Raw genomic sequence first — 25,418 nt, 5'->3', positions numbered from 1 at the left:
GGTTTCCAGGCTGGATAGAACAGCACTGAGAGTGGTGCAGGGAGGCGATTGTCCCACCATACCATGAGCTGGTGTGGCCTCACTGAGTGCTGGGTGCAGTTTGGGGTACCACATTGTACAAAGGACATCAGACTGTTCGAGTGAGTCCAGGGGAAGGAGAGTGAAGTGGTGACAATCCTTAAGAGTAGTGTCTGAGGTCACTTGGCTTGTCCTGGTTGGAGAAGAGAAGGCAGAGGGGTGAGCTCATTGCAGTCTATGGCTTCCTCACAGGCACTGGGAGGTGGGCTGGGGGGCTTCAGATGGGACATTAGGAAAAGGCTCTCCAACCAGAGCAAGGGTGTTCAGTGGAACAGTCCCCCAGAGAACTGGACATGGCACCAAGCCTGTTCCAGGAGCATCTGGATAATGCCCACAGTGATATGTGTCGGTTGTAGGCAGTCCTTTGAGGAGCAGGGAGTTGGAGTCTATGCTCTTTATGGATCCCTTCCAACTCAGCATATTCTATGATTTTAAATGTTTTACATTTTGTCTGAGAGCTATGCTGCTGTGACTACATCGTTAGAGCTCAGGCAGCAAGTTCATGTGAAGTTGAAGAATGTTTATATGGGATTCAATACAGCAGTAACTACATGATAAGCATCTCAATTTTTCTATTGCCATTATGTTACACTTCATTAGAGTTGGATCTTTCATTTTTCTCAGACAATTTCAGTAATGAATGATGACACAGATGATGCAAATGGTGTAATTCTGTTCATTTCAATTTAGTGCCATCTGCATACAAACCCCAGGCTTATTGTGGTCCTGTCACATTTCCTCCCTTTTGGTCCCTTGTTGATGTTGATATTGTGTCTTCTATTTATAAATAACTTGTGAACACTTAGTGCATTCATCTTCAGACAGTTTACACGTGTTAATTAACAAATATGCTCAGCACCTCTGGGCTGTAGATAATTTATTTTTATTAGCTGATCCCTTAATGAAGCTGTGACATTATTACAGAATTTTTGAACATGAAGATGCATAAATAACATTAATTGAGAATTGTAAGAAACAAAAGTCTCAGAATGAAATAATTTTATGATACTTGAATATTATTTAACATTGCCTTTGAGAGCAAAAGTCTTCGTAAAATAAAACAGCTTGGAGATGTCATTTGGATTGTTTCCTGTGTCCCAAGTTTGGTGGAAAACAAGTATTTAGTATAATAATAGCTCATAATAATTAAATTTTATTGAAAATTTAATAAAACATCATAATAATATTTTATTTTAAAAAACCCTTAATATTTTCAGACATTCAATATTTGTGTAAAAGCTATTAGTAGCATCTACTTTGCTAGAAAAATGTTGAAAAATAGTAATTCTAATGCCTATTTGAATTTCCTTATTGCAATCATAATTGCCTATTTTTTTTTTTACCAAAAAAATTTGCCTTTTCTCCATCACAAATTTCTAATCCTAATTTCTAATGGGCAAAGTTGCTCTGAAAACAGTCTTTACAGAGATAATTATTTTTTGAGGCATTAAGGGAACAAATAGGCAAAAACAATTGGGCTGAGGAGTTAAGTAACTTTTGTGCAGGGACGGCTAAGGGTTAGTGTAAAAAAACTAACTTCTTTGCAGAAGCTTAAATTATAGACGACCAACAGTAATTACTGGTTAAACGGAAACTATGAGAATTAATTGAATAAAGAAAAAGAGGGGAAAGTTGTAATCAACTTCCTACATGAGTTCTTCAAGCCTTAGTACTGGAGAAGACCTTTAATGTTGTCACTAGTGGCTTTGGCATAGAGAACAAGAAAGCTGTAATTAAATACATTACAAAAAGTTGGATACTTATCAGCACAGGAGAGCAATGGGATACTGCACATTAGAGAACCAGATGACCTTCTGAACTCCCATAGTGAAAATGAATGCAATAAAACACCACTAAGTGTAAAATCAGGAATTTAAGGTCTTATAAGGTTTTCTTCTCTGAACTACAGGCCAGGGACTCCTGTGTAGCTCAGTCTTGACTAACAGTCCTGAATTCTGCTTTCCATAGCAGGGTAACTGAGTCCAAGCTGCTTGTTAGGAGCAGTTTTTGCTCCATGCTGTTCTCCTACACTGTGTGCTGGCATTGTCTGGGGGATGCTGGTTAGCAAAGGCCTGTCTGTGCCAGGAAGCACAAGAATTAGCAGGAATCCTGGGCCAGCACCTGGCCCTGTGACAGGGTTATGTTTTCCTCATATAGGTGTAGTCTCAAAGAGCAAAATCTATTTGGTCTTGAAAAATGAAAGCAGAGAGGGTATGTGATTGGTAACTGTAAAAACATCAGGCAGCAAACAGGAGAGAAATGCCAGTGCCAATACTGGTACAGGAATAAATAGCAATAAACTAGTTTGGAACACATGAGCACTGGAAGTTGAAAGGCATTCTTTCCATTGTAGCGGTAGGACTTGGAAAAGTGTTTTGACAGATTTTGGGCTCATTATTTATAGTTAATTTTAAGAAAATTTATTACATTATGAAGTTTTAAAAAAATTCTTTGAAGCAGCAGGCAACTGGGAGCAATCCATGAGGTTTCTTCCTATTCAGTACACTTAATGAGCTTAAGTCTACTAAGAAAAGTGCAGGAACTGTGTACTCAGTTCTTTTGCTTTTCTGAGACTGTTACAAATCTGAAAGTTTGGTAAACATGTAGCTTGGTCAACTGTACATTCTCAGTATATTAAGTAATTATTTTAATTTCCAAAGTTAAAGACATTCTTTGTGAACCATGCTGTAAACTCTGTTCACTTAGAGCAGGTTTATTTCATGTCAAACCCACCCCAGTGCACTAATTTAATAAACCCTCATGGCCCTCTGGACTACTGTGTAGGTTAATGGATTCCATTTTGGAAGAAGTGCAGCAGAATTTGTTGAGACATAATACTGACCAGTTTGTGCTATGTCCAAAGCACACCCCATGTCACAATAGCCATTTTCTCACTGGAAGTCTGCACAGCATTCTAGTTCTTAATGAAATCATGAAAGCTCATGAAGGAACTAAGTATGGTAAACATGGCACTGTGTAGGAATTTTGCACTGTCTTCATTGGCATGCACTGGACAGTTTTGAGCTGTGCCTGTGCCATAATGAAAAAACCCAAATTGCTGCCTTTACAGGCCTTGAAGCATATCAAATATTTTATACATGAACTTCTTCATTTAATACAGTATTTTTTAGCAAGGATGTGCTTTGACTTTTATTAACCCAGCTAGATTAGTATTCTAACAGTTTCTAGTCCTACTGTGCGTGTAGAGGCGTTGAAAAAAAGTATGAACAAAATTACTAGCATATGTTTTAAGGATAGTAAAAGAGTGATACAAAAGAGATACACTGTCCATTAGAATAAGGTCACCATTTGTACCAAAGAGTGTACCTTTTAAAAATTTTAGTCATATAATTTTCTGCTGGAAGGGTAGTGTCATGTAAATATATACTGTATCACATGCATGCACAAGATATGATATGCTTATTTCACTCTGACTTGGTTGTTTACAGCCATTATAACTTTTCATACATGATGTATCCATTCACTACAAAGTCAAGAACAAATTTCATCACTCCCCCAGTACAAAGAATTGTCGTAGTGCAAATACACGTATCTCTTAAAATATATGTAAAGGTGTTTGTCTCATACCAGTATTATAAACATTCTCACTTTTCTTAGCTGGTATTGGAATTCTTGTGGTATTTAATACAAATTTGAGCGCTAGATATCTGTTTGTCATTACAGATATAAGACAAATAATTATCCTAGCAGTTTTGATATTCAGGCAAACTGATTATAACATGAAAGTCAGTAGCATAGCACAGACTAGTGGCATAGAAAAATATTGAAAAAGCATGTAATCTTTATCAACTTTTATAAAAGTCACAAATTCAGAGATTAACTTTGCTTATGTAATGCACTTCACTGACTAAATGTGTTAAAGTAACAGAAGAAAATGTGAAGGGGACTTGTCTGTACAGTCAGAACAGTAAAATGAAAGATTTTCTTTTTCATTAAAGTTATAACCAGACTCTGCTGTTTAGAGTATATGAGCATAAAGATTTATTCCAATAACTTCAAAATAATGGTTTTGTGTCTTTAAAATAGATCTTAGCAGCTGCAAAAGATGCGTCTGTATTCTGGACCCAAACCTCTAGAATTATATCTCTATAGAGAGATCGTACAGACATTGCAAAAGGCTCTGTGTTTTCCAAAAATGTAAATGTTGGCTATGGATAACACATGCTATATATAAGTCTTCCACGGTCATAGACACTTTCATTAAAAAAGAATGTCAACCCAGAAATTTTTAAAGGAAACACTTTATAGAAAACAGCACAAATTTTCCTCCAGCAGTAGTGGAAATCAGTACTTCTGGCTGTAAGAGAGAACAAAGACTTCAGAGAGCAAAAGTGTGTTTTTAATGCAAACATGAAGCATGTTTTCGTGGTATATAGAACCAAGTAGATAAGATTTTAAGTTTTAGCTAACTTCTAGAAGTTTTCTAGTCTGATTTGAGGTAGATTGAAATCTAAGTAATAAGTAGGGTACTAGAAAGTTTTACTTCTGACAGGGACAACTAATAATGCTCTTATTTTACTGAAAAATTTTGGGAGATCTTAATGTATTCTGAAGAAAACCCAAAAACCAGAAAAGCAGTTCCATCTAATTTTCTGGGGAGATGGTGTTCAAAGGAATCCTCACAGTCCTAAACCCAGGACGCTCACTTATTACACTTCCTTGGAAGCAGTTTTGCCTTTCAAAAAGGCAAAATGAAGAAAGATTAGCAGAAATGGGGGCTGGAGGTAAAGAAGATACCATTGACCCCTACTGATACTGGGTCTGTATTCCCTGAAGATGGACAGATTTGCTACAGTAAATTGTGGTTTCCCTGACTGCACAGAGGAGGGTGACTCAGGTTACTTTGTGGTGGTGCTGGTTTGGCAGTGTCCCTTCCACATTGGCATGTGGACTCTTTTGGGTGGTGCCCAGGGACAGGATAAGGAGCCACAGCCACAAAGTAAAGTACAAGAAGTTCCACCTCAACTCGAGGAAGAGCTTATTAACATTGAGGGGGGCAGAGCAGTGGAACTGCTGTGGGGCTGCCCAGGGATGTCGCTCCCTCTCTGGAGACATTCCAAAGCCACCTGGCCACGTTCCTGTGTCACCTGCTCCAGATGACCCTGCCTTGGCAGAGGGCTTGGACTGGATCATCTCCAGAGGTCCCTTCCAACCCTAACGATTCTGTGCACCTGTCATCAACATAGTGCCTAATGGAGAGATGTATATGCCCCTGAAGAAACTTAGTACAGGGTGGCTTCAAACATTGCACTGCTCCATGATGCAATGAAGGTTTGTACTGGTGACAAATTAGTTAAAAAAAAAAACCAGTAATGTGTTTGTAATCATGATTAATTACCTTGATGACCCAAGCAGAGTTTTTTTACTCCTCCTTTTGTGCCCTTCTTGCTTTCAGTGCTGCAGTCTTGTTACCTTATATGATTTTTCAAGAATTGTATCCTATGTGAAATATGAGAGCCAAAAAACCAACAAAAACATATGAAATTTGCTTAAGATTACTAGCAGCAAGTGCAGCAGTTAATATAATGCTAATATATGTTAGATGCTTCTGCCAAGCAGGTGACTCTAATACATTTGGTGAAATACTGTGCAAGCATTGCACTACGATTTTTCACCTCAGCACACCTGTAATCCGAAGCAATGTTCCAAAGACTGATGAGGATTTGGTGTAATTATTTCTTAGGTTGTAGTGTTACAGCTATCAAACTCAAGCTTATCCGTAATCAAATATACTGAGCCTTTTAATCTCATCTTCAATAAAATAAGGCTTCCATTTTCTTCTCAGGATTTAGGGTTAGACCATCAATAACTGTACTTACAGGGATAGTGAATAGTGTTTTTTAAGATAGCTGTCTTTTCACATGATCCATATGAAAATACTAAAATGAGTGTCATACTATATCCTTTTACTAAATTGTGTTTGGTTTTCTCTTGAAATATCTGTGGATGTGATTTCCTGATAAATATATTTCACATTTATTGAAGTGGTATCTCAAATCTGTTTTGAAGAATTTTATCTAAGAACAAAAAATTTTAGTATCTTTTTTAGGACAATACAAAGAAGTGATATTTTGGGCATTATTTATTTCTGACATGTAGATGGAAATGGCTGATTACTGTAGGTTTTGCAGAATTTGTTTTACGGGCCAATATAATAAAAAGGGCTAATAATGTGATGAAAGCTGCTGGGCAGTGTTAGAAATGGGAACATATTATGAATAATTTTACCAAAAACAGTGAAGAAATCAAAAATGAATTAGAATTTATTAGTTCACTGTATAGAGCTAACCTTTGAGAATGGAAAGCAGATGGAAGGTTTAAGGTAAATCTGTCTAATCCAAATTTGGAATACTTATTTCAGTGTTGTATATGAAAAAACAAATTATTCTTTGAAAAAAATGGATATAAGAGGTAATGTGGAAATGTCAGGTATGTTTAGCGCATTCTTTTCAGCAATGAGAAGTTTACCTGAACTTGAGCAATGCCTCATGTATGCACTAGGTGGAGTTTCAGCCTTTCCTATGGAGAAGAACATCCCGATCCAGTGCCACTAGCACCTGAGGTTCTAGTTTTGAACTAGTACTTAGCGTTGGAGAGGAGATTTCCCCCCATGTTTTCCTTCTCAAATTGGCACTGTTCTCGTGTGGACGATTGACACCCACAGATTGCAACACTGATTTTTGTGTACAAAATGTGCTTATGACAGTTTTTAGGAGGGTGGTTAGCGGAGTTGCAAATGTGTGTAATAGATAACGTGCCTACCCTGGAGTGCAGATTTCTGATGTAAGGGGTTAGTCCTTTTTTATTTCAGTTTTAGAAGGGAAAATTCTATGTTTTCTCCTCCCAGGTTTGCCAAAATGGCTGTATTGAGCATGCAGTCCACTCGTGTGGCCTTTGCCTCTCTGCAGTGCTGCTGTCACAGTCTCAGGCCTGGCAGGGACTGGGCAGGGACAGAGCTGCTCTGCATATGTGGGAGCTGCTGAGCACTGTGTCCCAGGCAGAGAAATCCTGTCCAGGATGATGCCACTGTGCCCTCTGTGCTCTTCTGACACCCTCTTACAAGTGTGTCTGGATTTAATTGAGAGGTCTGCACCATAAATTACCAGTACTTTTTAAATTGTGAGAATACTTCTACATGCTGCAATAAGATGGGGAAGGCAGTTTTGTCCAGAGCTATTTGTGGACTTGTAATTTTTGTGCTCACTGAAAGCACAAACATTTGTGTCTTTGTGACAGTTCCCATTCTTCCCACTGTGTGTGATATTTGAAGCTAAAATTATGTTTGGGTCAACACTATGAAATCCTGCATGTTGAAGTTATGTTGAAAATAAGGCTTCATCAGAAGTGTAACTTGGAATTATTAAGCGCTTCTAGAAAAGCAGAAAAAAAATCTGCAAAATTCATACATCTTTGTATTTTAAATGCCATGTGTTTGATTTTTTTTTCAATCTGAAATACCCTAAACAAACTTTTCAGGAATCAGGTTAGATCAGGAGTACTCTTCCTGATTCTGCTTTTAGATGAGGGGATAGGAAATCATATAAATTCAGAGGGAACTTTTATTCTGTTTGGTAAAGGAGAATAAAACCGGTCATCCTGGAGTCCATTGTCTGGGGACAAAGTTATGACTGTCAGCCAAGGAAAATGTTGCCCAAGTGATTTGACTGTAGTATCTAGCTTTTCTGATATTTTAACATCTACTAAAAGAAGTGAAAATAGCAAATGAGAACTTCAGGGGATTTTATCTCATTGTTACTCAAGTTGTTATATGTTTGTATACTTACATAATTGTATGACATCTGTTCCTTTCATTGCTCTGACACATACATGGAAAGTTTAGAACTGTTTTCAGCTGTGTACAGACCTAGCAGAAATATTAAAGCCTTTTAATTGCTATTGATTAAAGAGGGCAAAAGTACTTCTGTCTTGGGATCTGAAATTTCACTTTGCTGCTTTCTCATGTACTTTCTAGCTTAATTAGCAAAGCTAATACAGACCTGTTCTTAAATGTGTATTTGAATGATGTTCAGGCCTGAAGCAAATGCATTTTTGTCCTTTGAATGTCCCCTAAGGACATCAAATGTACCTCAGAGAGCAAGCTGCTTCTTGAGGAGTCTCTTGTTTTTGCCCTCAGTGCTTTGGTGATTTGTTCTATGTTGTTGATGTAAGCAGACATGAATTCTCATAAATTATAACAGCCCCGTAAAAAGATACGAAGGAAGTTTACTAGGATGGGGCATATACCACCACCATTAAACAGGCAAGTGACGCCTCCTTTTCCTGCCCCAGCCCGACAGTTTGAGAATGAGGCCGTTGGTGACTTTAGTTTGAGTCTGACCCTTGCGCCCAAATAACCACATGAAGCTCTCATTGAAAGGTGTTTTGTGAGACTTGGCTAGAGAGCATGGCCCAAATTATCTATTAGATAACAGCCTGGAGAATGAAAGCAAGATGCAGATTGCAACTTCTGAAATCTTTCCTGGAGGACTGAGCTAGATTTATGGTGGAGGTAGAAACTACATCTTCCATGTGATTCCATGGAGTTAGCTGCATTTAAAAGAGTGATGAATGTTGATGTAAGCCTTTGCGTGTCCTAAACTCTAAACTACTGGAAAAAAGGCAGTTTGCTGTAGAATTTAAACTGGAGGCATAACTAGATTGAAGGCTGAGCATAGACAATCAAGGAATGTGTAGTAAAACTAGTACAATTCTGTCTGTGAACTTAAACAAAAATATATAAAGGCAAGAGAAAGAAAAAGAAAAGAAAACTAAGGATTAAGAAAAATGAAGATTAAAGAGCGAAGGAGGAAACTTGCAGTGAATTAATACTGTCTACAATCCAAATTTTAGAGTAACACAGTAATCAGTTTGAATGTGTTCGTAGCTGGTGTGTTGTTTTTGATTCACTGCATTCTGATTTATTCTCATATAGCATAATAACTGTATGTTATTATGAAATTAGCTTACAGATAGTTGGTGTTGATTTCCTGAACTGCCATGTGACTTAGGGTGATCAGAGTAAAAAGCTTTGCAAAGAAGTACATTTTAGAATATTAAAAAAATCTCATTACTATATGCAGGATCACACAACTGGGAAGCTGTAGTACTTTTATAATTTAGTAAGCATATAGTGCAAGCTAAATTGTGGGTGGGAAGTGGAGAAAAACACCGCCTTACACATTGTGTTATTTTAGTTATAAAACAGCTTTAAATTAAAATTGCTATGGAATTGAAGTTGCATCTTGAAGTCAGCATCTTCAAGTAAGCATTGGCTATAGAGCAACGTGGAAGAAAATTAGCAGAGCATTTTGGAGAATTATAAAATGACTTGTTTGCAACAGCAAATGACTTTTTATGAAGTTCCTTCCTTAGTGAGAGAATTAAAATGGATTAAAATTTCAATAACTTTTAATTCATTTTTTGTGTCATCCTCAAGTTATAGTGTTAGTTCTCAAAGCTTATGTTTATTGCATTAACGTTTTCATTTCTGTTGCTACTACCTGTTGCTTTTCCTTGCATTACCAATAATGGAAAAAAAAAAGACTAAAAGTATTTTTGTATTTTTTTTGAAAACCAGTTACTCCAAGGTTGTACAGACATATTTTATTATATTGTAGCTAAGATATTGTAGTTTTAATAGAAGTAAAGCTGTAGTCTTTCTGCTTTGGGAAATGGTAACAGTCAGTTGATGTGTGCTTGCTGGAAAGGTTGCATACAGTGTTCAGGAGCTAACGGATTTTGCATTTAAATGTGTCTGCACAGGTCATGTGGGTCTGTAACTTGTGCCGAAAGCAACAGGAAATCCTCACGAAATCTGGAGCCTGGTTCTACAACAGCGGCTCGCACGCGCCGCAGCCGCCGGACCAGGAGGGAGGGAGAGCTCTGAGGAACGAGGAAGCACCTCAGGAGAAAAAAGCAAAACTGCAGGAGCATCCACAGTACCAGGGACCTCCAGGTGACATATCCACACAAGCTTTGGACAAAAACAGATCTCAAGGGCTCACAAGACAAGACTCAATTAAGAATGGTTCAACAGTAAAGCATCCAGTAACAAGTGACACATCAGACAGGTAAGAAAATATTTAATGATTATCCTGATAAGATCTGATGAATTTATGCTACAGAATTGATTTTATCTTTTATAATTTTGCCTTGCTTTTAGTCTGTAGCCTATAAAATACATACTGGCATTTTGAAGCAGGACTGAGAAACATTTTGTTGGTTTCAGATGGTCATAGCCAGTGTGTGCTCTTCATTCCTTCTTACTCAAAAAATGTGGGGCATGACAGTTGCGGTGTGACAGTTTGTCCATGTGCTTCCGACTTGGTCAAATTACAGTAATTGTGCTGTGCAGAATGTCGCCATATTTCTTTTGTGGTCACTATAGCAAACCCAAAATAGGACTCAAAAAGGCAGGTTAATGGAAGACAGCATCTGTTCAGACTACTGAATTAAGACATCTGATTGTACCTGCAGTACATGGCATTGAGGATAGTGAAATCCTTGTGTAATGACATGAGTCTTTTCATGGTTTCTCAGTTTCTTGCTGTTAGCTACTGTCATTAGTATAAATATTTTTTTCTTCCCTGATTTAAATTGGTATTGCTTGTGTTGTTTGAAACTGTAACTCTGAGTGCTAATGCAGTAAGTGTTGGTTTAGCCAGAGACTGGAACAAGAACTTCCCTCTCTTTTTCCTAATGTGATTATTCCAAAGGCACCAGAAAACTCTCAAGCTCATTGGCCAGGTTTTATGGGAACACATAAGTAAAAATGGTTTCATCGAACTGATTTAATTGTTTCATAAACCACACTGCTATACAACTTTAAATATGGTGGGAAGGGAAAGTGCGGTTGCTCAGGTGTTTCCATGGAAATGATATCCTCACGCGTGTGTGAGAGACCTCCAACTGCCTCGGAATTTGGCAGCCAGAGCAGTATAATCTGGCAGCTTTTCTCTGCTGCCCAGAAATGACCTCATTACAGCATTTATTCTGTGAGCTTGAAACAAGTTAGACATATATAGTATCTTTTACATTCAGTGTAAGGAAAAGAGTTTCCGTTTTTCTTTACATCTTGTATTCCCCCATATTTTATTTCTTATTTTTGGTCTTAGATGAGAGCAAATTGAATGTAATGAATCTAACCTTTTTTGTTTAATGTCTTGTGCCTATGGCTGTTTGGTCTGATTTTGGCTGTTTGGTTCAGTACTTAGTTGTCCTGAGTGCTCCTCAGTTACATGTATAGTGTCTGAAAAACACAACTGGCACCCTAAACTGACATTAGAGAGCAGGAGAGACAGGCTGATTCTCTTGTGGCTCATTTTTTCCCATTAATTTTGCCAGGAAATTGGTATCATAGATAACATGATAATAAAAAAAATCCCAAACCCTTGTTGGCAGCAATTTAACTCTGAAAGTGTTTTTATATTATATGCACACAGAAATATGGAGGTAGAGAGTAGTATATGAATAAATGTATAATTGAGATATGCAATATGTATTTACCCTAAACAGACTTAAATGATAAACATGGATAATATAAAATGATACTTTCCAACAGGATGAATGTAGGCTTTGTGCCTGAAATCAGAACTATTTTGCTGATTGTGATAACTTCTACTTGATATATTATTAAAGTTCAGATAGTTTTTTCAGTCATTTGCCTCTTCATATTTTATTTGGATAATAATACTGATGTTCCCTAATTTACATATACAAATATGCTTAGAATATGATATATATTATAGGCTACTGAAGGATAGAGAGTCTTCTGAATAATTTTATTCCCTAATGCTCCTCACATATACGTTTTTTCTGGTTTTAATGGAAGGTCTAAAAGATTCCTCTGTGATGCCCATTCAAAGTCTTACTGGTCAAATGGGCTTTTAGAAGAGAATATCGACAGTTCCGAGAAAGACTGTCCCAGAATTCAACTAGGTATCTGCAGAAATTGAGCCACTAACTAGTGTTAGACTATTTGTCTACATGAAGGAATTCTTTGAGAAAAACTTGGCCATTCAAAATGTCCAAAATAATAAGGAAATAAACAAAATATCTCAAGTATTTAGAAGTGGTTGTTGCTTGCCTTGTATAATCACAATAATGGAAGTATGTAAATAGAAACAAAAGTAGAAAGTGAGAACTGTATTTTCTACCTTATTTTTCATCAGAAGGACGTTAGTTTTGACAGAAAAAAAATTTAAAAATGTTAAAATCAATAACCACTTGTGAAAAGAAAGGTATTGCTAAGACTTTATACATTTGGGTTATGATTTGACTATGAAGGTAAAATATATTCTTTTTGTCAAATTTTTTTACCTCTTTTTGTAGCTTCCATGGGTGTTGCAGCAATCGTTGCTTAGAAGTTGTTTAAATCAAGTGTCATATATCTTATCTTGGTCATCTGGAAACATGTTGGTCACAGAGTAAAGGGCAACATTCACTCCTTTAATCTCAAGGTCATCAATGTCCTTTCTGTCTCACTCCTTACTGTGTCTTTTCTGGTTGTGCTTTTTTGTTTTTCCATCCTTGAATAGTACTCACCATATTTTTTTCCTGTTCTCTTTACTAGTATTGTCCTTCATTAAAATTTTATTGTTTCAACCATTAGACTACTATTCTGTTCCCTTGATGTAAGCAACAGTCCCATTTGCAATTGATGGATACCAGCCTGTTTAGACAGACAGATAGGTACTTGTTTATAGCTCTTCTCTGGCTGATCTATATTTTTTTGCCTGAAGAAGACTGGAATGAATGATTTTGGATTACACATTCTCCAGGAGCATGTTTCTTATATGGGATCTATAACAGAAAAAAAGCAAAATGTAAAAAAAAAATATGTTCAGAAGTAAGTTGTACTTAACAAGAGCAGAACAGTTTTCCATTACATTTTTATTTTTTCTAGTTCATATAATAGAATCATAGCATGACTTAGACTGCAACTTTAAAATCATCTAGATCCCCCCCACCTGCCATGGGTAAGGACAGATTCCACTGGACCATTGCTCAAAGCCCGCCCAGCCTGGCCTTGAGCATTCCAGAGATGGGGCCATCCACAGTTTTTCTGGATAACCAGTTCCTGTGTGGCACTAACCTCACAGTAAAGCTTTTCTTCCTTATGTCTAGCCTATATCTACCCTCTCTCAGTTTAAATTCTTTACCATAGTGTTTACAATCTGGCCCATGGTGCTTTTACTGCTTTTTGTGTAGTAAACCTGTGGGTAGGGCAGGGCCAGCAGGCACACGGGTATGATTCACTAAATGCCCGTGGTGTATTTGACATTGTTTGGGGTGAGACTAAGGGAATTTGTCCCACATGGATCTTTTGTGCTAAGGACAGTTGAACTGTGATCATATGTAGTGGTTTTCACAGACTTAACCTTGTGTGCAGGTTGTATGAATGCTGATACAGTGTAACACCAGATTCCCTGAAAACTGCAAAATGACGTGAATCCAAGAAATGTGAAATATTATTTTAAGTAATCCATAGATTCATAAGGTCTATTCTGAGGTCTGCTGAGCACAGATGGTAGATTTGTAGCTGCAGTTCTTTGATTTGCAGATTCACATTAATTCTGGATTAGGCAAAGGGGTCTGATTTTATTATATTTTCATTAAGATCTTTCATGTAGTCTATTGTTTCCAAGATATACACTACTCATCATACAATATGTGTTTTATTTCTAGCAGAAAAATAATTTGAGCAGACATAATCTCTTTTCTTCAGTCATTCTGCAGGAGGCAATCAGCTTGTGAAATGGTCGTTTTCTTCATTCCAAGCCCATGTTTATAATGTCCTATTAAAATGTGTACAACACCCTAAAATTAAAATCTGGGAAACAAGGAACCTATGAATCTTTTTTAATTTGTCATTCTCTTTGCCTGAGTTGTTAGATCTTTATGTGGTGTTGCCATACTTAGCTTTTAAAATAATTATTTTTCCCTCTCAGTAGGATCCATTGAAAAGCCATTTCAGTAATTTTCCACATATGTACTCAGTGTTTTAAACTGTAAATATTTTGTGACATTCCAGAAGTATTGCTTCACAAACCTTTATTCTGTACATATACATAGCTCTCTAAAAGTAGTAAACGACTCATGCATCTTCCCAAAGCAAGGTTACAATGACACAGCTATTAATATATATCTGAAGTGGTGTTATGTAGTTCAGGTAGATGTGGATTTTTGAGGGTTTTAAAAAATTATTATTATTTTCCCCAGTCTGTATTTTAAGAATCCAAAATGTTCTTCAAAATTTGAAAACGATGACTTTAATTTTACAATATATATTTTTCAGGCATTATATTAATGGAAGAAAAACTTCCTCAAGGATATTTTTCATGAAATTCAATGAAAAAAAGAAAATTAAAATATTGTGAAAATATTCATTTTAATGTGTTATGAGTCAATGTATTCCTGCTACATCTATCAGAGGTTGAGCCTTGTCACAAAGAGAGAATTGGTTCTTGGTACAGGAAAAGATCATGATCTGTAAGCTCATGATCTGAAGGAAGACTAATAAATAAAGCTGCCTGAACCCTTTTCAGATTAACTGTAAGGATATGAGATTAAATCATAAAAACCAGAACGAAAACAACAAATTGAGAGAGTGAGCAGCTGCAGAGTTGCACAACAGCGGTATTTATTTTCCAGGCCAGCAGACACAGTAAAGATATATCCTACTTCCCTCTCCCTTGTTTTCTCCTTTCAGTGATACATATGTATTTGGGGGTTTATTATATTCTATCAACCCTCTTACTTCAGAAAAAAAAGAGGATTTTTAGGGTGGTTTCCACACACGATATAGGAGGCTTGGAGGGCGTATTTTATTCTGAGTGAGAAATGCAAACAAGAGGCTACTAGGGTCTGAAGGATTTGTGCATGTATTCTTTATGAAATGTATACATGTGCTTCCCACATATAAAGGCTTTATTCTGTTGGGTCACCAAATAGCAGCAGCATTGGAAGTGGTTTCCTGTGTCCCTTTCCTTCCATTCTTGGGAGGAATGCCAGTATGAGCTGGCAGCGTAGGATCTGTCTTTGGGGACTGCAGTTGGGGATGTCAGGGTGTGAATAGAGAGGAAAAAAGAGACCAAAACAAGAGAGAAAAAGAAGGAGAGAGGAAAAAAGCAGGCATAAGTGAGACAAGAAACATGAAAGAGCAGCATGAATTTGAAAATGAAAATGTGTGTCCATCTGTTTCATGTTTATATCTTTTTAAAATGATTCTTCTTTAATTGCTGGATCATGAACAACTGACACTGAGAATAGCACTGATGGTAGTTTATTGCAACTTAAAATATGGCAGTGTAACATTAAAGTCAGTCAATTATGCTTATTTTTGAAAAGCTGAAAACTGCCCATTTCTCAAGATTATCACTATTTTTCTGCTGCAAGACTTATGACATATCGCTGTAGTGCAACCTCTGGTTTTGATTGTTTCTATTTCTGAGTACCTGAGTTGATAGATTTCTAGGCCAGATGTATCAAAACCCCTTTACTTGGACCCGTGGAGACTAAGCATATTTGAAACAAAGTATTATACCTGATTTTCAAATAAAATAGAGGCATTTAAAATTTTTTAACCTATTTCTTTTAGCTTCTGGCATATTTAAATACAGTGAGAAATATTTAAATAATTATGCAGAGAAAGTATTTAAATTGTGTTGTCATTCAAGAGTCAGACTGATAAAGCTGTGTGCAGATTTGTTCATGCTCAGACAACAGTGTCTCTAAACCTTTTAGAATCCTTCATGTAAGGCATAAAAAAATTGATTTTTTTTTAGACATTTTAACTACCACAGGAGCAAAACCCCACAATTGTTGATAAGCGTAATTATATTCTTTCACTTAATGAATTAGTCTAATACTCCATACAAGAAATTTGCAGGTTGTGTTTAAAATTGAATCGGTATTCTTTTCCATGCATGACTGCAAAGGCCTCACAATGACTTTCCCTGGTGCTAGAATGGGATGCAAAGGTCTGTAGAGGTACTCTACAGTATTTTTAACATATTGACTAAATATTTAAGTTTTACAGAATTGGAACTGCATCTGAATAAGGTTTTATTTTCATTTTTCTACTCCCAATCCAGCATTTTTTACCACTTTAGTAGTCCTTAGAGCTGTAAAGTAAAATGTCAATCTGAAAACTACTCTCAGTAGTTTTACTTTTGTTTCTTGTGTTTCTTGTGCTTTCATTTCATTGTAGACTTTCTATGATTCTTGAGATAATAGTTTATAACAAATAATAATTTAGGTTTTTCTTCACAGAACTGCTCTTCTAATTATTTAATTCATCTACACAAAGGATTATAGGTGTGGATCAGCATTTCATGGCTGTTCCAGTTTTTAGGTAGAAACTGAAGTTAAGTTGATCTGCAGTCTCAATCTCACATGACATTAAAAAATAATTTAATAATAACTATGGCCAGAGGAAGCAATTGAAATCTGTGGAAAGAGAGCCAGAGAAAGTACAGTATTTAATTTTTGAGAAGAAGTACCTTGGGTCTAAGAAAGTCAGAAATCCTTTAGCGCAGAAATTTTAATTAAATAATTAGACACTTACGACAAGGATTAAGCTACACCCACTCATGAAGATGAGTAAGGATTTTGATAATTTTTGTAAGGCAAGGTCTCTGTAAGGAGTTCCTGAAGGATATTTACATTGTCCATTAACAGTCCAGACTACCCATAGTGGGTACACTTTGTTTCTACCTGTCATTATTAGGTTGCAGCAGGTTGTAGCATATTCATTCTGTTCTAACTTCTGAAAAAGAGGCGTAGCTTTTTCTCTCCATTACCTTTGCAGAACTGTCTGTTTTTTGAGAAATGAAACTCCTTGTACAGTTCTTCGTCTCCTAATATTCTGTGGTTCTGTGGATCTCCTGCTCGCATGGGCAGTGTCATCTCTCACACAGCGTTCAGGACGTGCAGCCACCCTGTGACTTCTGTGGGGTTTGTCTGAGCTGTGCCTTGCTTCCCTTCCTCCCCTGTTATTTTCTCTAACTGATTATGATTTATTAAAATATCCCTTTTATCATTATTTTAAGCAGAACCTTTATCTAGCTGTAGAACCTATACTGAGTAACATTGGGCTTCCTACCAATGTCAGCTGCAATTTTGGATCCTTTTATTTTTGAGAAAGATAATCTGTTTGTAAAAGAGAGAAAGAGAAAAGGAAAAATCTAGAACTGTGAGATGGCATGCAAATGGTCTGGTCCAAATGGACTGGTGCAATTTCTTTGGCTTTTCCTTTGTGTCTCTAGAAGTCACAAATGATAAAGAAATCACTTCTGTAGTGCAATTTAGTTGTCACTTGTCTTTTAGATGGTAAGATTAAAAATTTTAGTACCTGTCAGTCTATTTTATTAAGTCAGATTTGAGGAAAAAAAGTAACAATAATGAATGTAATAGGACCAGGGTGACCATTTTTTCATAATTCAAAGTTACATTATTAAGCCATACAATTTTCTTTATATCTTTTCTTTAGCATGATTATTCCATTTCTTTTTCTGCCCTTCTTCAAGAGATATCCTTTCATCCCTTTGCCTACTCTGGAATGTCCTTATAGAATTTTTTATTTAGTTAGTTATTTTATTAACTTATTTTTTTGTGTATCACTATCTCTTTTCCACCAGTGTGAGAAACAAAACCAAACTCTGGCTAGACATTGAAAGTGGTTTCAAAGATATAGCCATGATCTTTTTTCACCCTAAAGACAGACATTCTTTTCTTCTCTATGCTGCTTCTTTTACTTTCTCCATGATGTAGTTCGCTTCTTTTCCTCACTTCACAACCAATAATTCTGAGACCATTCCTGAGTGTCCTTTCAGTTTCGTGGTGAACTAATTGGATACTTCTCTCCCAAGCTTTGAGAAATCATAATTTTGTGCTTTTCAGAAAAACAGAGGTCTCCATTCTTTACTAACAAGAATAAGACAGCCACAGACATTTTAAGGGAATAGTTGCAGCAAAGTAGTGCAGTGCAATGTCATTTCCAGTTAAGTAGGAAATGTAGGTGACCTGAAGTCAGTGACTCTTAAAGTGGTGTTCTAAAATCCAGTGTAATATCTGTATATGATATGCAGTGGGTTGTGTATATGTGCAACTTGTTCTGACTTCCTGCACTATGCAGCTCTGTTCCCTGTAACCATGCCCTGATGTTTTTAGAAAATGACTTCAGCAAGTGCCCGGTTCTGCAGCGCTGAGCTTCCTGAAAATGCTATTAGGGACCTCAGAAAGTCTATCATCTTTGTAGAATATCAAGAGGTTAAGTTGCTCCAAACGCAGCTTTCCAGATTTCTGCTCCACTGTTTTGTCAGCTGGTATTATCTGCTTGAATTGGCCCCCAGATGTAATTTATCTGCCTAAGCAAGTTTCCATTATGCAGCATGCAATAGGACGAACCATGAACTTTGCTGCAGAAACCCCATTTTCTTTGTAAAAAGAAAATGGCAAGAAGAAGAGTTCTTATGTTAAGGTTGTGATAGAAAGAAATGCATTTTAGCTGCAAGAAGTTACATTTGTAATGACTTTGTGAAAATACTGGACTTTAAATAAGTTCTTGATGATCACTTAAAAAATTTTTAAAAATACCTAGCAAGGCCAAGGAGATTAAAGCAAAAAACATCTGATTTGCTTTATAATGCCAAATAAATTGCTAAGCTTCAGAAGGACATTGCCTTCTAAAGTTCCAAATCAGTGCACAAACCCGATTTTTTTGAAGAGGTAGATTAATTTTAATTGAATCTTTTTGAACCTGGCATGAGGTGCTGGGCTGACAAAAAATGACCTGCTTGAGTTGCATCTTTGCGCTGCAGTTAGAACTGTGAAAAATATTTAAGCTGGAAGAGGAGTCAAAATTAGTTCAACAATGTCAACCCTTGAATATAAGAAATTTGACAACTCAAAGATTAGTTCAGTAATTCCACCTCCTCACTAGGATCAGATAATTGTATTTTATTCCTAAAATGGACTGTAGTGATTAATCTTCCTGTACCATTTATTAACAGGGTCTAGAACAAAACTGTATTCTTGAAAAAACCAAATTTAACTTGGATATGCATTTCTTATAAAAAAATGTATAATTTGGGTGCTTCTTGTGTCTCAAGTACATGCAATGAAGACTGAAGAACTGACTTTCATTTAAAAATATATATCAATATCTGAAGCAAGAAATTTGATCTTCTGAATAAAGTAAAATTGAAGTAAAGTATAAATTAATTTCTACTCAGCAGATTTTTTTTTAATGCAGATATTCTTTCCAAAATTAGAATGTCACTTCTAAAGACCCTGAGAACCAGAGTAAGAAGGAAAAGAGGAAGATATGTCACTTAAATAATGGAAAAGATAGGAATATTTAGTAGATGGAACCCAAACTCTCGAGCTTTGGATATTAAGTACAGTATTTATAGTGTCTCAACTTTTCAAAAAAATCGCTTTGGATGGTGATAAACTGCATTGCAGTAATGATTGATGCCCTAACATAGATCTGGATAATTTTCACCTACTTTGCTTTACTTCTCCTTCAGGTGATTAAGAGCATACATAAGAATGTTAGTGTCCTTTTGGTAGAGATTCCCAAAAGCTGTCAGTTGTTTTCAGTGTTAAGCTTGGCAAAGCCAACCAGGAGATTTTGTTCAAGACAAGGATTTGAAATTTGACTCTCTATGTGGCATACAGATATTTCTTTCAGAAGCACTTTTTTTTTCTGTCTGAAAATGAAATTTATTTAGGAATGTATTCTGTGGTATGTCACCAAGTATCATGAAACCTTACAGTTACAACAATCAATTATGAAATTAACCCCTACTCCTTTCCCAAGTGACCAATGATGCCTTTATTCCACTAAAATAGAACTTGTACGAAATGGAAATCTTTCCAAAGTAAAATATTTATACAGCCTTAATGCTTATAAAATCCAGGCTCCATGGCACTGTCAAAGGAATTGAACTCCAGAAGTGTGTGATCATCAGGAAAATATTCTTCTGGTTTTCCAATCAGCTGAATATAGGAGCAACCCAGGAGACCATAAATCTCATAATAACATGAAAGGAAGATAAATTAGTCTCTTTGAACTCATCCCCAAGATATGGAAGGCTCGAATTTTTAACCAGTGGACTGAGCAGCAAAAATTAATGCACAATCCAGTGCATAGATGTGTTGTCATAGCCTCTGTTATACTAAATAAAAAGACTGATTTTAATCTTATTGTCATTTGGACAATGATTTATCTTTCAGTTTGCACATATATTAGTCTTTGTTTCCATCACAGATCACCTGGACACATTGACATCCAACACAAGTTTGGACCTTTAAGGACCAAATCAGTCATCTGAAAATAGATATGGTGATAAATCTCAAGATATTTTCCAAGTGAAAAAAAGTAATTTCTAAAATTTATTAAACTCCCAAATTATTGTGAGTGAGAAATAATTTCTGCAATGTATACCTACCATGGATTTCAGGATCAATGCAATTGTTATTTTCTTTACATAACAAGGAACTTTATGATCAGCTTGCTCACCAAAAAAGCGCTGGTGTAAAGGATGTGCTAACTGTGGAACTGTGTCTTTAATGAAGAAAACATTATCTCTTCATCTGAGTGTATATATTGGAATCATTTCCATTGGGGGCATTTACATAGTTGATAATCATCGTTGGATTGTTGTAGGATTTAGTTTTTGCTGACTGTTTGCTTGAATTTCTATAACTTGGAGAATAATGGGTATAAGTACAATCTGCCTGTGAGCACTGAATAAATTAACTTGCACCTTAAATACTTCATCCTGAAATGGAGAGAAAAGACAGGTGTTTGCAAACTGTTAGTGAGTGTGTATTTTCAGGTCCTGTTTTTAGTATTTTACATTATTAATCATGCATAATACTTTTTTAGTAGTGTTTAAATCAACTTTTGTGTTTTTGAAACGTGAAAAATGATCAATTTTTATAAAAGTGAGGAACAGAAATATCTTCTGTAGCAGATGAAGTTTTCAGTGCACTGTTTCAAAAATCAATCAAATCTCTGTTCTAGGCCAGCAGTTCTTGTCTAGTGAGACACATCTTATTGGTGAACCATCCAGAACTGCAAATGAGGCATAAAGCAGGATTCATGTACTATAATGAGGTGCAAGAAAATATCAATTGATTGTAAGTCAGCTGAAGGTAAAACTGGTTGAAATATACTGTTCTAAACCACATGTTCTACAAGGTGTAGCATCTACTGAATATCGAGCTTTTGCATCCTTGAGTATTGCACAGACTTCTCTACTTCTTCAACCAGTGTATAGAAAATTTGATGTTCCTGTTGGAAAAGGAGCTATTGCTTTAGCAAGGGGAATGAGGTCTCACTTAGATCTTTTCTAACTCTGATTCTTTCACCTTAATAGTACCCCTTCCATACTTTTAGAAATATTATTTATATATTGTATACTACTTGTATGGACATGGACAAGTGTATACATTCACACAAAAGGTAGGATGCTTAGCAATTTCAGTAAACTATCAGAAGTCTGGGAAAGCAGAGAACTGATTATAGAACCATAATTTGATCCAGAGTTTCAAGAAATTTATTTTGTGGAGATGTGTTTCTCCTGTAGGAAGCTGATCAGCCCTGCAGAAAAAAAATTAGTAACATTTATGAGTTATTTTAGTAAAAAGTAGAATCATGCTCTTACAGATTGAAGAAGTGATTTGTATATTTATTAGAAAAACAGGTTAGTTTTCTTGTTTGTCAAATGCAATTTCTGCCTCAGTAGCTCTTTATATAAATTATGTCTTAGGTCAGGATAGTTTGAAAAACCCCATTTCCCTAGATTGGAAGGCTTCTTTTTTATATATGACATCTGCCGTCAATAGGAGTTTTGCTAGAAATTGTGAAGATCCCTAAAACACGTGTGTTATATGTGGGGAAAATGCATGAGTTGGAAAAAGGGAGAGGATGCACACACCTGTATTTTTTTGGTGTTAGAACACAGCTAAGGCAGGAACTGGAAAGTGTTCTCAGATATAGCAATAGAAATGAAACCAAAAATAAAGTAATTAGACAAGCAGAGGAACACTTCATTAAATCTGTTTTTGGGTGCTCATGCAATTTTGGGTCACATGATTTTTCCCCCCTACATGTTCCTCTTTCTTTCTATTAATCATACAGGAAGGAAAAGGTGGCTAGCTTTCCAAATTGCACTCCTTAGTCATCTACATTTAGGTGGGATGAATCTGGGTGTCTTTAACAATCTAAATTCAACCTCTGAATTTTTCTAAAATCAGTAACATCTTCATTTTTAAGCATAGACTTCCCTAAGCAAGGAATACTTAGAAAAGCCCAGAATTGGCAAATGAGGTAGAAGGCAGCACTGGAACTTTATTGCAGACCAAGCAAGCTGTATATATTGTGTAATATTCAGAAGAAAAAAGATATGAGGAATAATTAAAATTATACATTTTATGTAATTATTTGCAAGTATTCTATGCCTTGTCATATTTAAATAATACTTTCCATGCTGCCTTTCATGTATTAAAGAGAATTCCACAGAGAGATTTGAGAAGCCATAATCTATACTGAGGTAAGGAAATTAAACAATAAGTCAAAGATATTCATGTTAGAGATGTCTCAAAAATAATTATACTGGGAGGTATACTCAGTTGTGAGGCATATTTACTTATTCATTTCAAGAATTAGTAATGTTGTGGTATGGTCTATCATAATAAATAACAATAGGTTTTCAAATTATAATTTTCCTATATCCTTTGTCTAATTTGTTTGGTTTTGTTTCCCGTCTTACTCATCCTCAAATGCGCAATTTGTGTGTGGTCAGTGCCAGCTTCTGTATGTGTCCATACCAGCCCTAACAGTAGGATTTCCCAAGTGAACATATGGCACATTTCCTAGTATCTGTGTAAGGAACAAAGTTAGACCTACCATTGTGTTATCTGAGTTTTAAAAAATGTAGAGTTATTTTATCAGTAAAAGTATTTATTGTAAGTCATCTGACATTTAACTTTCACAAGTCTTCATTTTTTCATTTCACAGATTTAAAATTTTATTAAAAAAATGATTAAAAATACAAAATATCAGCTTCCAAGTATTTTATTTGTAGAATATATTCTTTCCTAAGTAGTAAGTATGCAGGCAAAAGATGATGTTTAACATGTTGGCGACTTTCTAGGAAGTTTTAAAGGCGTCCTGATTAGTGGATCATGATTGTTTCTTTCATTTACTTAGACCGTGATGAGATTCAGGGAAATGAGTTGTGTCCTCACAGAACTCAGCACATCTAATGAAGGACAGCTGGCACTTCTCTACTTAGGGAGTCCTAAGCTGGCCTGGAATTTACTGTCAAGATTTCGCTTTTTGGGCTGGTGTACTTGACTTCCTTGAGAATCTATAGATTTCAAGGTTAGTTTTGTCTTTTATTAAAAAATAGACAGTTGTTTACCTTTTTCTCTGTGTGTTGAAGACATAAGTACTGAGAATTTTCAGAGATGGGAATATCCAGATACCTGTAAAAGTGCTAAAGGTAAACTGACAGCTTACTTTATCCTCAATGTAAGTAGGTTAATGAGAGCATCCTCCTTACCATTTTGGCTGTTGTTGTACTTGCTGGGCGAGTTCCTGACTGAGGAGCAGAGCACAGGCTGCTTCCGCTGGCACTAGAGCAATTCCCAGTATCTGGGAACGTGCTAGAGGCACAGTGTTGAACTGCGCTTTTGGGCCTTAATCCAAAGGCTGTTGGCATGCAGTGTTATCCCTGATTTCACTGGAATCAGGCTACTTAACACTTGATGCTACAAGGAATGTATTTCAACAGACTTTGGAATGGCAAAGTTCTAGTATCCTACACAGCAAGTTAGGCAAGGGCTTGAGTTCCACACTTCCTGTGTGGATTACTGACATTACTCTTACCTGCAACCTTAATCACATCACTTAAGCTTCATATCCTAGAGCATCTAATGGAGAATGTGCTTACAAGGTTTGTAATAATTAACTCTTTTTTGAAACTTATTCTAAGAATAAGTTATTATTATTTCATTGTTCAATATTAATGTTGGTGGAACAGGAGATAAACTTCTGTCAGTTCTTTCTGCATGGGATGCCTCTAATAGAAAATCTGATAAAAAATGAAGAAGGGAGAGTTAAATACACCTGGGAGGCAGTTCCATGAGCTTCAGAATAAGTATAGCCTATAATGGAATATCATATTTTTTCATCCTAATTCTTCTGTGATATGGTGGAGGACAACAATAACTTCAGCAACTTTTCCTATCACTTTTGATAATTCTGCCAAAGTTCAGATGGCAGTGTTGTGGCTATTTGCTGACCATGCTCTGTCTTTCTGCTGTATGAGTAATGGCTCTCAGTTCTACCCACTCATACTCCATGCACACTGACTTGGGTCTTTGTCCTCCTGTGATGACACAAATTTTCACAGAGATTGCTGGAATTTAACTATATAAATACTTATGCCCTATGAAATTACCCAGTCTCCTCAAGCATATTAGTCATGGTAGATGGTAGCATCGAGGAAAAAGGGGATAAAGAGACTGTCCAGATTTGAGTTCTGGACTCAAACAGTGTATTGGCCCAAACAGTGTAAATTACACTAAAGGAAGAGTATGATTAATTTAAATGGCTACATGGGAGAATTATGAAGAGGGATACTGAGAAGAATTAAATGGAGTGCCTCAAAAAGGAAATAAAGAAATGCGAAGATGCTGAGAATAAAACACAAGAAGAAAACCCAATATGTTAGGGTGTGAGATGAGGATGAATTTACTTTTTTTTACATTACTATACTTTAGTAGTGGATATTTTCTGTAACGAGGTTTGCTCTCTTAGCTGGAATTTCAGTATCTTCCGTTGTAGATCTGTGACCTGACTACCAAGGATTAAAATCAGTATCACTTTTCCATTCTTGATTAATGTTTAACTCAGTGAATTAAATAGTTCTTTCAATATTTAATTATTTTACGGGAGAGAGAACAGTGTCAACAGCAAAGACAAATTCCCTTAGGAATTACCAGGGGCATGTTGATAAGAACTTTGTGGGCATATTTTAGGAAGCCAGTAGAGAAACCTGGGGCTCAGTTTTCCATGCTTCCTCACACTGTTCTAACGGCCCAGCTACCTGCAATAAGAATGGTGCATTTTGAATGACTGCAGAACAAGAAGATTCATTTTTACAGGTGTTGGACAGAGACTGATGCTCCCCTGTAGCCTGGATTTAGGTACTTTTATCTTTTTGGGTTTGAGGCTTTATCAGGGTCCCTTTCTTTATTATTTTCTATAGTAAGTATTCAGAATGCTGTCTTTTATGAGT

The 25,418-nt window shown here is 36.1% G+C and overlaps 1 protein-coding gene across 34 annotated transcripts in view; it reads left to right on the top strand.

The window, feature by feature from the left end:
* Positions 1-25,418, top strand: part of RIMS2 (regulating synaptic membrane exocytosis 2) — a 446,430-nt gene that overhangs the window by 105,518 nt on the left and 315,494 nt on the right. For all 34 annotated transcript variants that reach the window (XM_064706380.1, XM_064706347.1, XM_064706344.1 and 31 more), the window contains one exon: positions 9,862-10,169. In XM_064706380.1, the coding sequence (XP_064562450.1) occupies positions 9,862-10,169 (308 nt within the window). The remainder of the gene's footprint in view (positions 1-9,861; positions 10,170-25,418) is intronic.

This window comes from Zonotrichia leucophrys, chromosome 2, assembly GCF_028769735.1.
Source record: "Zonotrichia leucophrys gambelii isolate GWCS_2022_RI chromosome 2, RI_Zleu_2.0, whole genome shotgun sequence".
Taxonomy (NCBI): Eukaryota; Metazoa; Chordata; class Aves; order Passeriformes; family Passerellidae; genus Zonotrichia; species Zonotrichia leucophrys.
Note: the sequence above shows the minus strand (reverse complement) of the source record. Positions and strands in the feature narration are given on the sequence as shown.